At 42.8% G+C, this 19,159-nt stretch overlaps 1 protein-coding gene across 1 annotated transcript in view; it reads right to left on the reverse strand.

The window, feature by feature from the left end:
- notch3 (notch receptor 3) overlaps window positions 1-17,839 on the reverse strand; it is a 41,049-nt gene extending 23,210 nt beyond the window's left edge. The window contains exons 1-4 of the mRNA XM_036567509.1: window positions 17,049-17,839; window positions 14,883-14,949; window positions 2,030-2,172; window positions 963-1,298 (exon numbers count right to left, since the gene is read on the reverse strand). Coding sequence (XP_036423402.1) covers window positions 963-1,298; window positions 2,030-2,172; window positions 14,883-14,949; window positions 17,049-17,109 — 607 coding nt within the window. The 5' untranslated portion in view covers window positions 17,110-17,839. The remainder of the gene's footprint in view (window positions 1-962; window positions 1,299-2,029; window positions 2,173-14,882; window positions 14,950-17,048) is intronic.
- Window positions 17,840-19,159: the final 1,320 nt, after the last annotated feature.

Here is a 19,159-nt window from a genome sequence, read left to right on the forward strand (position 1 = left end):
GAGCCTCAAGGAGGACGCACATGCGGGAGTGTGGGAATATGACTGTGGGAGTCTACGTGTGTTAGGAATGGGGATTTTAACTATTTACCTGCACTTTAACAGTGTTTAAATAAAGAGAAAATGTTTTATAGAATTTTGAACAAAACAAATTAAAGAGGGGTTAACATTTATTCAGTAATGCAGTTTAACATTTATTAGTTTATACAGTTTATAAAAGAGATTATTTAAAGGGGAATTTCAACTTTTTCCGTTTTCCAAATTTCTGCATAATTAAACAGATACAAGTCCTACAGAGTGGTTTGATGTGAAATGCTCTGTCTGAGAGAAACTTCTCAAGTCAGAATTGTTCACAGAGGTGGTGACAGGAACCAGACGTCTCAAGAGTTTTTTTTTTTTACATGAAATGGTTATCAAAATGCTTTAAGGCCAAACAGTCCCCAAAGAAATACTATTCTTTCATTATCAATATTACATGTAACAACTTGTGGATAGCACATAATACAACTATACTTGCACCGTAGACGACCCCCAGTTCATATCACCACCACTGCAGAGAATTCCAAGTTGGTAAGTTTCTCTAAATTGAACCATTTTTGCATCAAACCAATCTGAATGACTTTGTTTACATCTCACCGATTGAATTATGAAAAAAAATTGAAAAATTGGTGGAATTCCCCTTCAACACACCACTAGTTTTACAGAATGATAATTCACACAACTTCGCCCTGTACATATTTATAATTTTTGTTATAGTTCTACTATTTCTTATATTTTGTTAATTCCAAACTATGCACGCATTATTGAAATACTCAATTTATTATGTATAAAAGGTAAAGGAACACTAATAAAAGTAGTTATTATAATACATTTACAGTATCAAACAAATATTAAGGTGAGTTCGGATTTCCGCAACATTCAAATAATCACGCTTTTCCCCAGTGTGTGTGTTTGTCCGTATGTACCTGGCAGGCAGGCACATTCATAAGTGTGGTCTCCGGTCTGGTGGCAGGTTCCCCCATTAAGGCACTGTGAAGGGGCGCAGGGCTGAGTGGGCACCTCACACGTCCGCCCGCTGTAGCCCACCATGCACTCGCAGCGGAAGGAGCCGTGTGCGTTAAGGCAGATTCCGCCGTTCAGGCATTTGCCAGGCTTGCGGCACTCGTCTATGTCGGTGCGGCAGTTTTTTCCTTGGTAGCCTGGAGGACAGGAGCAGTTGTAGTGGTTGTTCCAGTTAGCGCAGCGGGCGCCGTTGGCACACGGGCTGGTGGCACAGGCATCAATCAGAGAGCAGTTTTGTCCTACAAACACACAAAAGACAGAAAATGATCATTAACATAAACCAAAAGGAACTGTGAGATATAACAAGATAGAGTGGGACATGAAAGTATCCCCTACTAATGCCCATATGTGGGTTGGACTGATCTTTATTGACAATTTTTTATTTTTTTTTTTAATGGGACTCTACTAATGCTTTTTGACTATTTTAACTCAATTCTCAGAAAAACTAAATGTTGTGATACGTATTGCCTATCATGAAAATGTATTGTGATATCATATGATATCAGATGTCATATGTAGCCCTCCCCTATTAGTTTCATAATAATGATCAAATACTTTGTAGTAGTTACTGAATAACAAGCTTTAGGCTTAATAACTGAATAATAAGCTTCAAGATTAATAATTGAATAATAAGCCTAGAGTTTATCTCTTATTGTATTATTCATGCTTAAAGCAAAATGATGTCTCAGCATAAAATACAATAAATTAACTCCAAGTGATGATTAAGCCAAAAATCAAATTGACAAATTTCCTCTGAGCCCAAATGTAGCTGATCAGCCAAGACAAGTTGGGTGCCTTGTTAGTTGTGGTTACAGGCAGTTACTAGTTAGCTACATGAGACTCCAGCGCTAAACTAAAAAAAGAGTCTACGTGTGTCTTTTCTGGCCCACTACATTTGTATTAAGGGGGAAAAAATTGGTAAATTCAATTTTTTTTTTTAAAACATACAACTTCTTTTGATTTGGTTTACCTCTGAAGCCCCTCTGGCACACACAGGTGAACTGTGGGACACCATTGGCCACCTGGCTCTTGCAGGCGGCTCCGTTAAGGCACGGGGAGCGGTGACATGGATCCAGGTGCTGACACAGCTGTCCGATAAACCCTGGCCGACACCTGTGGAGCAACAACCAATCAGAGCATGAGAAACACAGAACACAGGTGTAAAGCACAAGAAGCGGAACAGCTCAGCACCCAACACCCAGTGACAATCCTGCTAGGATCTGACTCACATACTGCCAACACAAGCACACAAACCACAGTTCAGTCTTTATACTAACAGCGCTTTTGCTAGTTGATATTAGGACAAACATACATACACACACACACACACACACACACACACACACACACAAATGCAAAATTTCATGCTCCAGGACAGATGCAACCTATCTTCCGTTCTCCACTGAAACAGACAAGCCCACTCTCCAAATTCCCCCAATATTCCCAGCTGCATCATTTCGCTCTGTCTGTGCCAGTCCACATTCCACCATCATTACTCTTTCTGAGCGCCGTAGCCAAGGCTTGCCTCCACACTCAAAGACAAGCCTGAAAAGAACAGGATTTACCTACAACAGTCTATACAACTAGGGCCGAACATACAGTACAAGACTTCAATTGTTCAGTATAAAAAAAGAGGTCATTCAAAAACTCAAAAGACTACATAGTACATGATATAGAGTCAATGCAATACTGGTCAAACTGCTTTGTGATGAATTTGCAGTGGTTCCTTCCTGTCTTGATTCTATGCCTTTCATCCAGGTTGTATATTATCTTGATGGATGGTTGAGTGTGACCTGAAACTGCTCGGGTGAGATAACACACAAGCAGCCTTTTGGGTTTTAAAGGTCGTCTCTCGGGGGCCAGAGCCGGAGCCTTTGGTCCGCTGGGCTTGAGAGGCCAGTGTATGAGGGGTAACCCTACACCCACCCAGGGAGCCACAGGATGGGCCACATCAAACAGGCTGTTTGAAGCTGACGACAAGGCCTGGGATGGCTGTTCTCCCTCTCTTTTCACTGTAAACCAAACCCCTGGGCAGAGACAAACAATTGCTTTTCCTCTGCCTCTCTGTTATGGGATGGACACTTTTTACACTGAGCTATCTCATCCTTTATTGCGTTCTTTTGTGGGCCGCCGCTCCTCCCCTGAACTCATTAAATAGGTTTTTTGGGCTCTGAAGAGGTATGTGGTGGCCTAGCTCCAGAGGGCGCTGTTACTAGTTGCTAGTGAAAGACCGCTGGCCCGGGAAGCGCACAGTTCGCTGGCCGGCTTCATCAAAACAAGGACTACTCTAAACTGTGGCAACAGTTTTTTGCCCTCCCCAGTAAGACAATGGACAGAAAATGAGGCCACAGCACTCGGCCTGGAGGATGAAAAATGTCCTGTTTACTGAAAACTGGAAATGAGTTCTAGATCCAAGATGACCACCACTTAGGAGCTCATCCTATACAACAGAAGCAGTCAAAAAAAGTTTCAGATGGCCTGATTCCACTGTGCTTATTTATATTCACACAGCAAAAAATCACATTGACACAATTTTTTCCTTAGTCTAAATTAACCAAAACATGTTTTGTGGTGGGAGTGAAATTATGAGATTATTCCTAACAAATAAAAAAAATCGGACGGTTGTACCTCACCAATTAGCATGGTGCAAATGGCCTGCCTAAATCATTATTTGCTTGACTAAAACTACGCTGAGTTGTTATCTCAAACAGGCGTACTCATATGGTTTCTGACACTCTCATGCATACCTATATCTATACAAATAGACTAAATACATTCGGGGAAAGGCGAAATCCTTTAATTACATTTTTTTGCCAAACAATTCCTTTACTATCAGACTACACAGTCCAGCTCAGGCCGACATGCAGTGTTTCAGACTGACTTGATCAGCCCCAGCCATACTGACAGTAGGAAAAGTTCTTGTTGAGTTACCAGGGCTACTCCTCCACCTCCTGAAGCCCCCCCGGAGCACTGCACTGCCTTCCTTATGAAACCTCTCACACGCTGGGAGGTCAAATGTCAGAGGTCAGCAGTCTGATTGTAATGATAATGTTTCGTGAGGCAGAGGAGCGGAGGGTGGGGTGTGGGCGTCTGTTTTGGGCGGAATGTCTTTGCAAGGCAGAGGGCGGGGGTTGAGGGCTTGGGGGGTTGAGGGCTTGGGGGGTAGGGGGTGGGGGTGGCACAGACTAGGGTCCGGTACTGAGGGAATGTCATGTCATACTTCCTGTAATCCTCCGTCTCCTGCTCTGAAAACACTCGTCCTCTCTCCGAATCCCAGATCCCCGTCGCCTTGGCAACCTCACAGACGAGCAAGCAAGGCCTGACACACCACCAATCAGACGCTACCCTCCGTCCCCTTGGCTATTTGTCATGGCTTGGTGGGGTTTATTTAGAGGCAAATTAACTATGTCTGGAATTTCGGGTGTCACTGAAAAAAATGAAACCAGGGGCCTCTGCACAAAGAGAGGTTTGGTGGTATGGAGGGGGACCTGTGTCAGGCTTTTTTTTTAGCTAGTACGCAGTCTGACACTCTTCGAAACGTGCTCATTGGCCATTTAAAACGCTGAAGAAAGCTTTATCCCAGTCAGCATCCCTTAGAACTAAGGGACGATACCATTATTCTCCAACAGACATTTAAGCCTTGAGCCAATACTGACACTGATCTGGTCATGTTTTAACTGACGAAGGCCGTCATATTGAAACTACTCACACACTTTGCTACCCCAGAGAAAGAAATATAGATCCTAACAACTTGACATCACACAAGGAGAGGGAGCGCTACTTCAGGCAGGATTTGTTACAGGTTTGGATCACATCAATTCACCTTTTTTCCTAACCTGGCACCATCTCTAGTTATTCTCCTGGGTTCCTCACAGCTCTCAGTGCACTCAAAATTACTTCTAGCCACCTCGAGGATCTGGTATGAATGCAAGGCGAATGTATGCACATGTCAGCGAGAGAGAAATAGTGGAATGTGGAATGTGTGGTAGGACCTAACCTCATCTCATCTAGGGAAATTTGTTGAGTTATTTTCTTGCTATAAAATTACAAGACATTGTAATACGGATCAAGACAAATATGTTTTGGAACGAGCAGCTGGGGCAGGAGTGCTGAACAGTTGCAGTGGGAATTTCTAACAGTTAATAGACTATGAGGAATTGCTGGATATGCTGACAAGAGCAATTTCAACACAGCACATGGAGAAAAAGCCCCAGAAACGCAAACATGTTTTAATGTATATGTGTGGATGTAAGCACGTGTGGATGTACATGGGTGTATCAGTGTTGGTGTCTGGATTGTGAAAGTGTGCACGTGAGCGTGAAGATATTGGTCAGGCAGTCTCAGGAGGGAGGACAGGAAAGGAAAGGTTATTTGTCCTCACACGGGGCACAGCAGCCAAAACACACATTCTTTTGTCTGGGCCTTGGCTGTTCCTATCATTCTATTTCTCCAACATACGGCCAAGAAGTCTATCAGCACTTTCTGTGAGGCAAACAGTTCTCTCTCGTGTGTTCTCTCTCGTATGTATTCCAGCCTTAATGAAATGTCTTTACACATTTATACAAGACAACTGAACTTTCATCCAAGTGGAGCAAAGCAGAGATTATATCATTATCATAATGGTATCGCAGATAATTGTTTAAACTGTATTGTTTAATCATTATTAGCACTGGACAGATATTTAGGTTTGATCAGACGTTTGACAATGTACTTACTGTACCTTGAAAGAGCTTAACATTTAGGTATTGCTGGGTCACCATGTTAAAATGTCTATATTTTATTATTTTTTATCAATTTTATTGTTACTAAGAGTGGGCAATATGACTGTATTCATTGCTATCGTAATTAAATTTGTTGCATTAAGTCACGATATGGCTTTCCGAGCATATTGTAAATGTTGTCAGTACTTAAAAGAGCAATCCGTATATTTCCTTACAAAGGGAGCATAATCAGTCCTGTTGCACTGTAATTAGTGCAGCACAGTATATATAAAAAGTTAAAACAAAAATCATATTTTTTGATAGTATTTTTAAAATGTGGCACAAATAGGGCTTTGTTTCATCTGTTATCAGCTTGTCAGACTAAATATTGTGATTTTATTATGTATAGTGAACACCATGAAGCATCATGATATATTTTTGCCATGTTTCCCACTCCTATTTAAAATCCTATATAAATAAATGTTGTATTTATCCATAATTTCTGAGCCATGTGGACCTATCCCTAATGTCCATATTTCATAAATGTTTATGTATTGTCTCTGGCAGGTACACGAAAAATATTGGACAGCGGACTAGAATTCTCATATCCCATCCGTAGAGCAAAAAGTAATTGAAAGCTTTTTCGGAAGAAGACGCTTATATAGTTGTGGTTTCGGACAGGTGCGAGACGTTACGCAACGTAGGCGGCAAGACTGATTCGGAGCCTTGACCTCTAACCCCAGAGGAAGAGCAGGGGCAGTGGAGAGTGAGGCTGGAGTGTGTGCTGAGACGCTAATCCCGGCACGTCACAACACTTCTGAAGGCTCGCGCCAGCTGCAGCTCGGCGCTCCACATCTGTGCACATCTGTCAGCACAGCCCCAGCTGGCCACCTCTGCTGGGGCTTATGGGCCAAACAATGGTGCTATTCTGCCTCAGAGATGAGCTTCAACACACATACACACACAGGCATGCCCCTGAAACAATGCCATGCACGTGAGTGTGCCAATATGCCCCAACACACTTCCCATGGTAATATTTGGTCTGTCAATAAAAGCAGGTTAATATAGAAGTCTGATAGTTCAGGCTATCTCAGAAGTGAGTAGAAGGCAAACAACTTCAGTCACTGATGCAAAGAAAACCAAACACAACCACAGCAACTCCCATGCACACGCTCTTGCTCAATGCACACACTCAAACTCACACTGGGTCCTATTTATCAAATGTTCTGAGAGCAAGAGCGCTGCTCCAGGATCAGTATGTGCTTTTGCAGTCCTTCTAACTATATTTATATAGTCCAAACTGATCCTGTATCAGCACTCTTCATCAAAGATATTTGATAAATGGGGGCCAAAAAGACTTACAAACCCGACATGCTCCTCTGGAGGTTCTGGGGGTAAGGCGACCCACTAGAGAAACGGCAGTGCACTAAGAACACAAAAACATTTTAGAGTAAGAGAAAGCTGCATGTAACTTTATAAATTCTGAAAAAAAAACTGTACAGTGAACTATAATAAAAACATTCCATAGCACATATACTGTAAGCCTAAAAATCATCTAAAAACCACTAGCAGACCATGCCTTAAGAATTTCATGGAAGACCTTTAGGGATGCTGACCGAACGATACATGAATATGTGAACCTCATCGTCTTCGCTTGTTATTGGAACCTGACGCCGTTTTTCCTGTTCTGGAGGTCACTGTGGGCAGGTAATCGGACACTGCTATCCCACACAATCGTAAGGTCACGGCACCTGCAGAGGAGAGGCACAAACAAGCTGCCTCATCCTGAAAGGAGCCCTGCATGGTCAGTCATGGTCCATCAGCTGCCGAACATGGGAGAATTCCCAACGGAAGGATTCCACTCCCCCCCAGGTATTTTCGAGACATGCTTCCCACACCAAGGTGAAAGACAATAGGTGCACGTTCCTCAGGGCAGGCACCTCAATGCGAAAGAAAGCTGTTCAGCTCTGGATTTTGGGTCACAATCTACTGTTGTCAAGGAAACTAGATATGTTTTCTTATCTGTCTTAAGTTGCACCATGAAAATATGAGTTTGGGGGCCCACTTTAGGGGAAGGGAGCGAATTGGAATAGAAGAAAAACCCTTACAAAACCAGGTCTGTGGCAATGTCTGGCACACACAGCGCAACCCCCACTGTCCAAAGCTCCACAAGTGGGGAGCAACTCCATTCCTTTGTAAAGAGTCCATACTGACACCACACTGCCAACAAGAGCCTGCAACCCTCCCTCCCCCAACTCCCCCCTTTCTCAGAGAGGAACCAAAGTGGGGGTAGGGGAGCATTTTGTGGCCCAAATAAAAGAGCTAAAGTAGTCAGAACCCCATTGTGTGGGAAGGGAGAGGGGAGGGGGGCAGTGACCCAAACAGCCAGGCTTTTAGGCCCGTTCTTATACGGACCAACAGGCCTCAGCTGTAGCCTGGCAACAGTAACCCATGGCTGAGGAGAGAGAGACAGAGAGAGAGAGAGAGAGAGAGTAGAGGGGGCTTATGAGACAGGGTTCCATAAGGACAGTTTCAGGACTTTCACAAGAATTTTTCCCCCTTCGTGTCTGGCTGCAGCAGACATCGCAGTTGAAACTGAAACGTGAAAATTAAATACATTTTTTGCCAAAGAAAAGTCCAAAGTTTGCATATAACAATGGGTCTTTTGTGCACAGTGTGTCTATTGATATGAGAAGGAGCTTTTTTTTTCCATCCATGGCATGAACTCCAACGAACCATTACGAACATAGTTACCTCCTCCACAGGACATTCTAAACAACCAGCCTCCTTTCTTCTTAACAGCAAAACAGAGAGAAATTTGCTAGTCTATTTCCTAGGCCTCTTCTTCTATTCTTCTAAGTTGCACTGCCATACCATTATCTCAGTTCTAGAGATTAGACCGAGACTGGAAGGGAGTGGTTTTGCAGTTTAATGTGATAATAGTCTATGATAGCAGAACTGGCAAACCTAACAGCTGAATGTACAACCAGAGTCTCACAGGAAAAGTTCCTGTAAGAGAACAAAGATATCTACTCGAGCTTACGTTGTGGTGTTTTTGATCACATTTGATTGAGCAATGTAACGAAAGAGACAAAAAAGAAGCTTGGAATCTCTGCTATTGCTAACAAGCCAACCATAACCACATCGCATGCACCCTGGAGTCGAGGTCTTCCAAGGCATTCTTCAATGTGTTTGACCACAGAACCCCACCCCACCACCTAAACTGAACCAGATCCTTGGGAACTCGGAGAGACGGCCTGGCCTCTGCTACAGACCTGAAGAAAGATATGCTCCTACTCTCAATTAAGACAGAAAAAGCAGTCTATAAAACCACTCAATGAATCATTTTTTCACAACCACAAAGCAATGTTTCTTTTCCATCTCTCTCACCATGATTTTTTCATCACTACCTATTGTTTAGTTTCCCTCGGAATCTAAATGTTTACTTGTACATACACAAAGAGATATGGAAAAATCAGCTAAAAGAACTCATCTCCCAATGAAAACAACTTTTTTTTATATGTGAAACTCATAAATCGCTGCTGTCAGAAGAAAATCTTGTATCTCCAAAACGGTAACTTTACAGGAGAAGGAAAAAACGTACTTTACTTTTAATGTAAATCAATGGAACCAAGTCATTTTGGGTCATTTCCTTTTGTCCTTTCACCATGAAATTTACACAAAATGTAAAGGGCAACACACATTTTCAAATTATGTCAAAAAATGAAAAATGACAAAAATGGAGATACGTGGTTTTGTTCTAACAGCATTGATATATTGCACAAAATGATGCTTTTTTAAATCCTGCCAACCTTCACATAAGGTAAAAGAAAAAAGTCCAAGGCTCAATGTGTTACACATTGATGCACAATTTAAAGGCAGGGCAAAGCAGTTGTAAGCATGTTCCACTGTGCTGGCCTGTTATCACATGGGCTTATCACCCATGTTGCCTATAAACTACTCATGAGGGCCGAGGTTCCTCCTTTTATCTCCTCCACCATCGGGTAAGCACCAAAACAAATGTTGTGAAACTCGACTGCGGTGCACTCTCACAGGGACTCCATGAGATGGACACACAGGCCATCTTTGAATCAGCAGTTTCCCAGTTTTCATTCGCTCAAGGGGTAGCCTTGGGTTACTGACATCCACAGTGTCTCTAAGGCCCACAGCAGGCGTACCAGCCTCATACAAAAACCTGCTTTGCCTCTGAGTTGGTGGGACATCATATAGCGTCAGAATGCAGGCTGAAATGAGTGAAAGTGTGAGACTTGTTCGTAAATTGTCTTAATCTTCCCTGACTGACAGGATGTAAGTGAAATGGAGGGGTCAGAGGGAGTCATCACTTCCTGTTTCAGGGCCTGGGAACCATGGCTAACTGCTTACTGCACTCCCACTCAAACCTAGTCTAATGGCCTGTCCAATCAGAGCCCAGAGATCCAGGCGGTTTCCAAAGCTTATACTGGATCAGATAACTCAAGACACTCGCTGCAGACCCCAGTCATTCCCAGTAACGAACGTAGACCGGTAACCTAGTTTCAAAGTCAATCCAACAAGCCCGTATCAAATCGGACTCAGCTGACTTTATTGTTCAAAGCATTCCTCGCATGGCCACCGGGCTGAATGCGCTTCAGCCAAGGACAATGCTTGCAACAGAGGGAGAGGGGGAATCTTATGAAACATTCCACTCAAATCCATCATAAGGGGGCCAGGAAGAAAGCACCATCGCTTAGGTACATGAAATCAGAGCTGGCATAAACTGAGACAGTGGTGCTCTCTTTCAGAGTGGACAACATGAGCAGAAATGAAAGTATGAGTGGGGTAAGCAAGTAATAACATCTATTAGACTTGTAGTCAGTAAGCAATAATGGCATCGACTGTAATGTCCACTCTGGCCACCCATCATTTCTTAAGAGACAGTGAACTTTCAAAGGTCATTAAAACACTCTCAATTTATAATACTAACTGCTACTGAGGTCACAGTAATGCCATCAATAAAACACAAAGAGCTCCACTGTATCTTTCCAAACTCTTTGCTTATTCATCTCCATCTTGTGGGACATTCTTTCATCTAAAGACGACCACCAAGACTTGGACAGTGACACCAACCAAGGAAACGAGCTTCCATATCTCTTCACTGAGTGTCTGTGTGGAGCCCCACGCACCGCCAGCTCTGTTCCTCCAGAAGCCTGTCTGTCTCAGCATGGGGCAGCAGGCCACTCAAAGGCAGCACCTGGCCCTCCACTCCCCCCTTTGTGAAAGTCTGACTTCACTGGATTACCATCACAACATACACCAGCTGCTGTCCCCTGCACCCTAGCTCAACCTCCCCCCCAACATACATCCCCAGCCTACCCCCACCGCCTCATTCCTCCAGCTGGAGCCTCTCTGAATGACACCCTCACAATCTGCCTAATTATCTCTCTGCTTCAGCTGAGGCTTTATCCCACAGTGGGCCGAGCACTTGCCTGCGCACACTCTCCACGCGGGGGTGGGATGAGATCAGAGGCCCTGCCTCGGCCACTCCAAAAGGACTTCCTGACTCTTCACCTAGAGACGCGTTCCTAGACTCTCTACCAACAAGTGCGCTGTCATCCTTTGTGTCTCAGATATCTCGAAAAGACCGTGACAGACCATACCAGCAGTACAGCAATGCTTCAGTAGACTATCCAAGTCCTCTTGATGCAACTGACCACTTGTAGAGTGGGGTCATTATTGCATCCAATAACAAACAAGTAAAAAAAAACTTCTCATTGGGTTTGATAATGATGCAAGACGCCAAGTTCGATAAGACTCAACTATCTGAGGTAATGTCTATCCACTTAAGAGTGTTGTACATATTAACCCCACAGTTGCTCACATAAGTATAACTGTGCGCCATTGTGAGCAGGCACTCATGGGAGTCAGTTAGAGAGGGATTACTCCTGTAATCTGTCAGGGACTACACTGGCCACTAAAGCTCTCCGGGCAGAGCACCATGAAGTGAGAAAGGAGACATAAAGTGAAACGGGGAGTGGTATTTTCATAAAATGCCTCGGACAGGACCTGTTAGGACTTGGCTGAGGGCCAACAAAGCAGCCAATACTGCGATAACTAGGGCAGTCACAGGGGCCGTGTTCGCAAAATATTACGGTCACTTGAGAGCAATGGTGCTGGAAGAAAGGAACAGAAATGTGATGTCGCACAACCTCTAGAGAGGACAAGCCTGCCTAAGAATGTACCATAAACTAAAAAAGACCCCAATGAGTCTTTCAAAATTTCAAGGTGCAGTTGGTTCTTCCTGCTTGTGCCTGATTTCAATCTTCACTGCTGTTTGCTAAAGCTACCTTTATCCACTCCTTTTCTCTGTTTTTCCGTCACTCTCATTTGCCCTTTCTTCTCTCACAATCCCCCACTGCGGTGCCAGGTTACAGGTTGGTATCTGGAAGAATAAAAGGTTCTTTTTTCTGCTGTTTTGGAGCTCTGGTTACGTCCAGTTCCCTGGGGAAGGAGGGGTGTGGTGAAGCGGGATCGCTGGACCCCGAGCTAGCGCAAGGGCCGACCGGTCGGACCACTCTGCTGCGGCCGAGGCTTTTGGTACGGTCATGTTACCGCGTTGTGTGGTATGACATTTACTGTCCCCTTTCTTTTGGAAGCTCTTGTGCTTTCGCTTAAAGAAACAGCCCTGCTACTGGCCCCGGACCAGCTGCACCGATTACGCACAAAACTACCCTCCACGCCCCGTTGCTCCGCACGCACAGTATGAACAAGTTTGTCCACCTTACGCACTATCAAACACTTACAAAAACACAGTCTAACACAGTTATTCCACTTTAAAGCTTAAATGTACCATTGGCTTACATATCCTCTGAGGAAACCCACATGCTCAATGACACTATGAAGCCAGAATACAGATGTGTCACAAGACTTGTATGAGGGAGCAGGCCGGGGAGGAAACAGGACAAAGCAGGGCAGGTCCATAAACTCTGTTAAATATTTACCTACACACTGTTTTAATACCACTCAGCCTGATGTGTGATGCGTAATGATTAAAAGGCACAGTCGGCCATTCACATTCCATATTCTTATTCCTGTGTAGCTTTTGTTTTCCTGAGTCACAACTTTTCTTTTTTTTTTCCTTTACACTAAAGTTCATAAAACAATAAACAAAATCTTTCATCCTAGGCTATCTGGTGTCTCCTTAGCCAGACATCTGTGCTTCTTTTAAGGAAGAATATGGGTCCACATTCTCCTTTGTGTTTCACAAACAATCACCTGCCCCTCAGGTGTGATCCTGCATAACATTTCCATACCAGGAGCTGATGTGAGTTGGTCAGTAACCAGGTATTAACCGTTCGCCTGAGGACATAACATTCACGGCTAACAAAAGGCTGAATTTACAGGGATGCAAAACGCCTTGAGGGATGAAAGACAAAGGCAAGCAAATAGGTTACAGATCAACATGAACTAAAACACTTGCAGTATGCCTGCTGGTCTAAACTCTAGAATAGAAACACTGTGAGAACACAGAGTTGTGGGACACCAAAACAACATATTTTCTAAGATAATAGCTTGTCTCTTGTTATATGTGCAAAGCAGAAGCTGGGATGTCCCACCACAGCCATTCTCTAGACTCAGACTGGCATGCAGACTTCTCTGCAGAAAACATTAGGATAAAGGACAGGACAGGATAAAATCTCACAGGCAAATGGCTATTGTTCAAAGTTCACACTATATGGGAATATAGGAAAGTATGGAAAAGGGATATAGAACTGTGGTCTGATGGCAATATTCAATATTTTTCACAAGTATATCTGTCAGTGCCATTGCTGATACATAAACGTTTATAAAATGTAGAAAATGGGACTAGATCCACCTGTTTTAGCATTACAGAGAAATATAACATTTATTTGGTAAAAATGCAGTAAAATCAATAAAACGCAGAACAATTAGGCATCGCCTAAACGTTCAGCTCAAATCTAAACTGTCCAATGCTAATACATTTTAAGCAATTATATACTGACATTGATAAGATTCTGATACCATTGTGCATCTCTAGTAAAAAAGCAAGAAAATACTACCTCTTAAAGTGCTTAGGAAAGAGCTCTGAATTTTAGTGGGGTGAATAGATACAGTCTATGCAGCCTTCTTTCAGCATATGTTGTTTTAGGTAAAGAAGTGGCCATGCACTATAGACTAATAACAGTGACCAGAAGTGGCCTAGAGGGGCAAATCTTACATTAATGGTAAACAAAGCATCACAAAGTGTCACATCCCATTGACTTCCTCAGCTTATGGTCACTGGAGAGGGAAAACTATACCTTCCCAAAAAGGCAATAAAGAGTTTTTGGTTTGAACAACAGCCTAATAGCCATGGCCTGGCCTTATACTTAGCCACAGAGAATGTTTCCCACGTACTCATGCCTACCAGAGGGAAAAAAAACTAATCACCATGAATGAAAGCTAGAGTGCACACACACACACACAACTTTCCAAATCAGGCGGGAAACTTAAAACAACAGCCCCAGGCTTTCATGTGATAACAATCACTTTGCATTAGCATACAGAGTGAAGACAAAGGCCGTGGAAACAGGCAACACCAAAAGTCCATAACACTCCTTGGACTGCCGAGCAAGCTGCATAGTTTTGCAATGAGCGGTTTATTATATATTTTTTTTTTATCCAATAAATTTAAGCGGCTGAAATCTCAAAGACAGGTGCAACCGGACCATGTGTCATCCCAGCAGACATGCGAAGACTTGAGCAACATTATTGCTCATTTTGCCTGGCAACCCATTCAGGCTCTCAGACCGAGCAGCTCAAAGCCACACAGCACGTTCACTCTAAACAACGGGGAAAGAAGGCCTTCGCCAAGGGAAAAAAACACTGCAAAAGAAAAGTGATAACCGTTGCCTTGTTTTTGGCTACATTCCAGATCCTTTCTCCAGACGTGCAGCTGCAACACCTAACACAATGTGACACTTAGAAGCAAGGCTAAACAACAACAGCAATCTTCAGTCTCTCAGCAAGCAGAGGAGAGAAGGAATTCCCACGCAACTGCCTGGTTCAAAAGTTCTGGCACGAGCTCTGGGGATTAAGTGACGAAAATGAAAAAAGCATGTTGTAGAATCACAACTGAGCACTTACATGCATCTTGAGTCTATGCACATTCCTCCATTCTCACATGGTCTGTATGTGTCCACACAGCGCAGGCCTGCAGGGGAGAGAACAGCCACTTCACATACATTGCAGGACAAAACTTTCAAAAGTGAAGAACTTTGGGATGCTTGTTAAACTGAAGGGTCAGCTTCCCACACAGGGATTAAGCCTAAGTCCTGGACTACACAGCATTCTGAAAGGAGATTCTCCACTGAAACGAAAAGAGTCCAGAACTAGGCTTAATGCCAGTCACTTATAAGCTACTTTTAATTTACTGTGCTACTTCAGTATAACACTACAGTGCAAAGTGTAATACACTGAATTTACTTTATTCAAATGTGAACATTAATAACCGTGTTGTGTAATAACTGTGTTGATGCAGCATATTTTATACATGTAGAATTAACATATGCATTCAAATCACATCCATTCAATGCATCATTTTCATTGTCTTACCCAGCTTTTGTTACTCTTCACACTCTTTCACAACAACAGTGGGATACGTTCATGTTTGCCTAGCTGAGAGCTCAAATAATAAAGCCTTATCTGTGCAAATGTAGGTGCGATCGGTGCAGACTGCACATGTGGAAAGCTCCCATTCAGATTCCTTCACAGAGATTAGTTAGAATCGGGTCAGATTTCTGATTAAAATCTCATTTTAAAAAGTAAAACGTGCTTCAGTATCCATGCACTTTCTTATTTTACAGCCCTGAACACAGTGTCCATGTGTTCTCACAACTACAACTGACCTACCTTCAGTAGGAACCGGGTTTAAATGGGGTAAGAAGTGAAGTCTGCCCCTAAAAGTGGCCTACATCTTTTGACCAAGTGGACCAAACTGCACAGTTTTGCAACAAGTTATCTGAGCTGAATTTGCTAATTGATCTTCAAGAAAAAATTTTAAAAAGCTTATTTTAAGTGTCATTGCCCACGTTCTGGCCCCATCCCCCATAGCTCTGTGATACAAAGTTCAATTGTTAATAGCTCTTTGTTGGTAGAAGGAGGGGGGCAAAGTTATGGCTCATCACCCCACTCACTCCACACAGAGGAATCCCACCACAAACCTCCAATAAAAACTTCAGTTCATGCATGAAATGACTGAAAATGCACAAAAAAGAGATTATATATGATGATGATATATAAAAATGTAATATAACAATAATTAAAAAAAAAAATTCACAATACACAATGTCACGATACATATTTTTTCTGGCATCTACTAAGCTGGAAAAGACAAAGTAATGCCACATATAAAAAACAAAAAATCAAAAATGATGAATACAATAATTCATATTTCAACAATTCACACTGAGCTGCAACTAAACAGGACTAATTATGCTGTCTTTGCCTTCAAACGTGCAGTTGAGAAGTTTTTCTGAAGTACTCAAGATATCCAAGAAAAACATACTGCGATGTAATGTATCACGATAATGATCAATACTGCCACATTGCCCAGCCCTAAATGATACAGGAAAATCCTCACTTGCACATCCCAGCCTGGGCTTTGTAACTGCCTCCAACTACGAAGAGCAGTTTCTTTCTCACGGTTCATCTACTCACTCTGAGGCTGAGGAACAGGACCCTGGACTAAATCATAAGCAGCAGCTTTAGAGCACATTTAGCCCAAATGAGCTCCACTGGAACAAAAACAGTGCAAAATAACACACAAAGCGGCTTTTTTCTATCTGCAACTTTCTCCTCAGCCTCGCCGCCGACAGAAACGAGTTAAAGCTCACTTCAGCCCAGCAGCCGGTTTGCGTCTCGTTCATTTCCATCCTGAATCCCATCTATGTAGAATAATTTAAGGACACTGAACCGAGGGGGTAGAGCCAGTGCTATTAAGTGGCATGGCTAATGCCAGGGCATGTCCTCAGACACCGAGAAAGCTAAACACACCGAGTCAACCAAGCTTAAAGTGCCAATTTTCCCGTTCCACCTTAAATTGTGCAGGAGTTAAATGGAACCGCCACAGTTACATGTAACTGCTGCACCATTTAAGGTGGAACGGGAAAATTCGAACAAGACAGAAAAGTCCCCGTCCGTTCTCCTCAGGCTGTACGAGCAGGTTGTCCGTACAAATTTCTACAAAACAAAAAAACAAACCCAAAAAACAAAAACAAAGCCTTAAAATTAACAAGAAAGCGACGAGCTTACCTTCACAATTCTGTACGAAACTTAAAATAGTCAGGAATATCCAAATACTGTAATTCCCCATTTTCTGTGGAAATGTGGTTCCTCTTCTGAAGCGTTAGCAATAATACATCCTTTTAAAAAACGACACAAAAAGGCTGAAGTTCCGAGGAATCACATTAAGCCTCATAAAATGCGCGTGAGGGACGTTTTTCTTTCTCGGTTTGTTCGCAGAAGCTTCGCAGACTCTCGCGGCTCCAGCTCCGTACTGTCCTCAGCAGCTCGGACGCGGCTGCACTGCGACTCCTGAACGCTCCGCAAACTTTTGGGAAACTTTCTCCTCCGCTGAGCTTCAGGTCCGAGTCGAGCGCCGCCGCGGTATCACTCCGCCCCTTTCTCATGCCTCATTACAGCGAATCCCTCCGCCCGAGCAGATAGTGCATAGTCGGTACGGCTGTGAATGAGATTCCGTGGCCATAAAGACGGTCGTTTACTACTTAAATTTACTACCTCACACTAACACTCTTGACATTTTTATGAATTTGTACTTTTCTGAGTGCTTTGGTGATGATGCTGCGGTGATTTTGCTCAAGTGTGTTTGATAGGGATCTACTTTTTATTCACTTCATTTTAATTGTTTCTTGGTGGGTTTAAATTCTTTCTTATTTCTGTTGTTTTGGTTCAGCACATAGACTCCTTCTGTCTCTCATTTAGGAACTTTTAGACAAAAACATTTAGACAAAAATAGCACTCAAACGTCCTATGCTAATGCTGTAAGTACTAAGCCGTTCCACTTTAGTTCTCTGTGGCACTCAGTGGGAAGTTCTGGGCCTGATATATACATTTTTTTTTTTTTACTTTTGCTCAAATTAAGTCTTTACTTCATTGAAGTAACTAATATTTTAGCTAAGCATGGTATTAGTCTATTTCAAGCACTCTGTTCATGGCAGCGAATGGGGGACAAATTAGCCTACATGTTCTCAAAGAGCTCTGCATTGTAACATGTATATCGCTGTTGTTGGAACAAAACCTTGTATCTCCATTTTTGATGTTATTCAGTTCTTGACATAATTTTAAAGTACCTGTTGTCCTTTACATTGTATGTAAATTACATGATGAATGGACTAAAAGAACTGACCCAGAATGACTTGGAAAAAGGTCTGGTTCCATTGATTTACATTTAAAGTAAAGTAGTTTTTTTCCTTCTCGTGTAAAGTTCTCATTTTGGAGACACAAGGTTTTGTTCCGACAACAGCGATATGTGAGTATGTATTTTCAGAAATCATTAATAACACTGTTCTATATAGAGCCATATACAACACACTGTCGGTCAGTCTAAAGAACCATTTTACCATGCAAAGAACCATTAAAGCATGAAATGCTTCAATTTTTAGTTTAAAATAGAACGATTGCCTTTACTAAAGCACTCTTGAAGAACCGTCTTTATTAAGGGATCAGTAAAGTTATAGTAAATAAGGGAGAAATCTGATCTTAGATCAGATTTGAGATCTGAGAAGCTTCATGAATTATGGAGGACCCAAACAAACTAAATGTCCCTTAGCTACTAACTTTTTTTGTGGGGTGTCTGATGTAAAACTTAATAATACATGGACCTATTAATAGAGCAAGAGTGCTTGTCTTGACTGACAGTCTATTTGGCTCTGACTTGACCTGTAAGTCCCAAGAAGACCAAACATGCCAAGAATCACACTCCGTATTTGTGTTTTCTGCTGCAATTCAATCTTTCAATTTCTTGGGAATGCATCATTTGGCGCTCCTTTGCTACTTTGTCTCTCAAAAACGGACCATTTTAAAACCATTTCATCCGAGTCATCCAAGAGGGCATGCGATCAAAAAAGGCCCGGACGAATGATACTCAAGCTTTTCTCGGTTCTGTTTGTGTTGCTGTTTATGCTGTACAAGAAGACGAATTGTGTCTGCGGGACGGAAGCGAGCGCAGACATCCCCCCCCCCATCTCTCTGCGGCCTGCCCTGTCCTGCTGTACTCTTTCTCCACCACGTATAGAGCCTCGGTTGTTCTGTGGCACAGAGCAGAGCCGCTCGCTTACAGAGACAATGGCAGCCATTTGAATGAGAAAGGGCCTGCTGCATTATGACACAGTTTCTCTCCACAG

Source organism: Colossoma macropomum, unplaced genomic scaffold (assembly GCF_904425465.1).
Source record: "Colossoma macropomum unplaced genomic scaffold, Colossoma_macropomum, whole genome shotgun sequence".
Classification (NCBI taxonomy): Eukaryota; Metazoa; Chordata; class Actinopteri; order Characiformes; family Serrasalmidae; genus Colossoma; species Colossoma macropomum.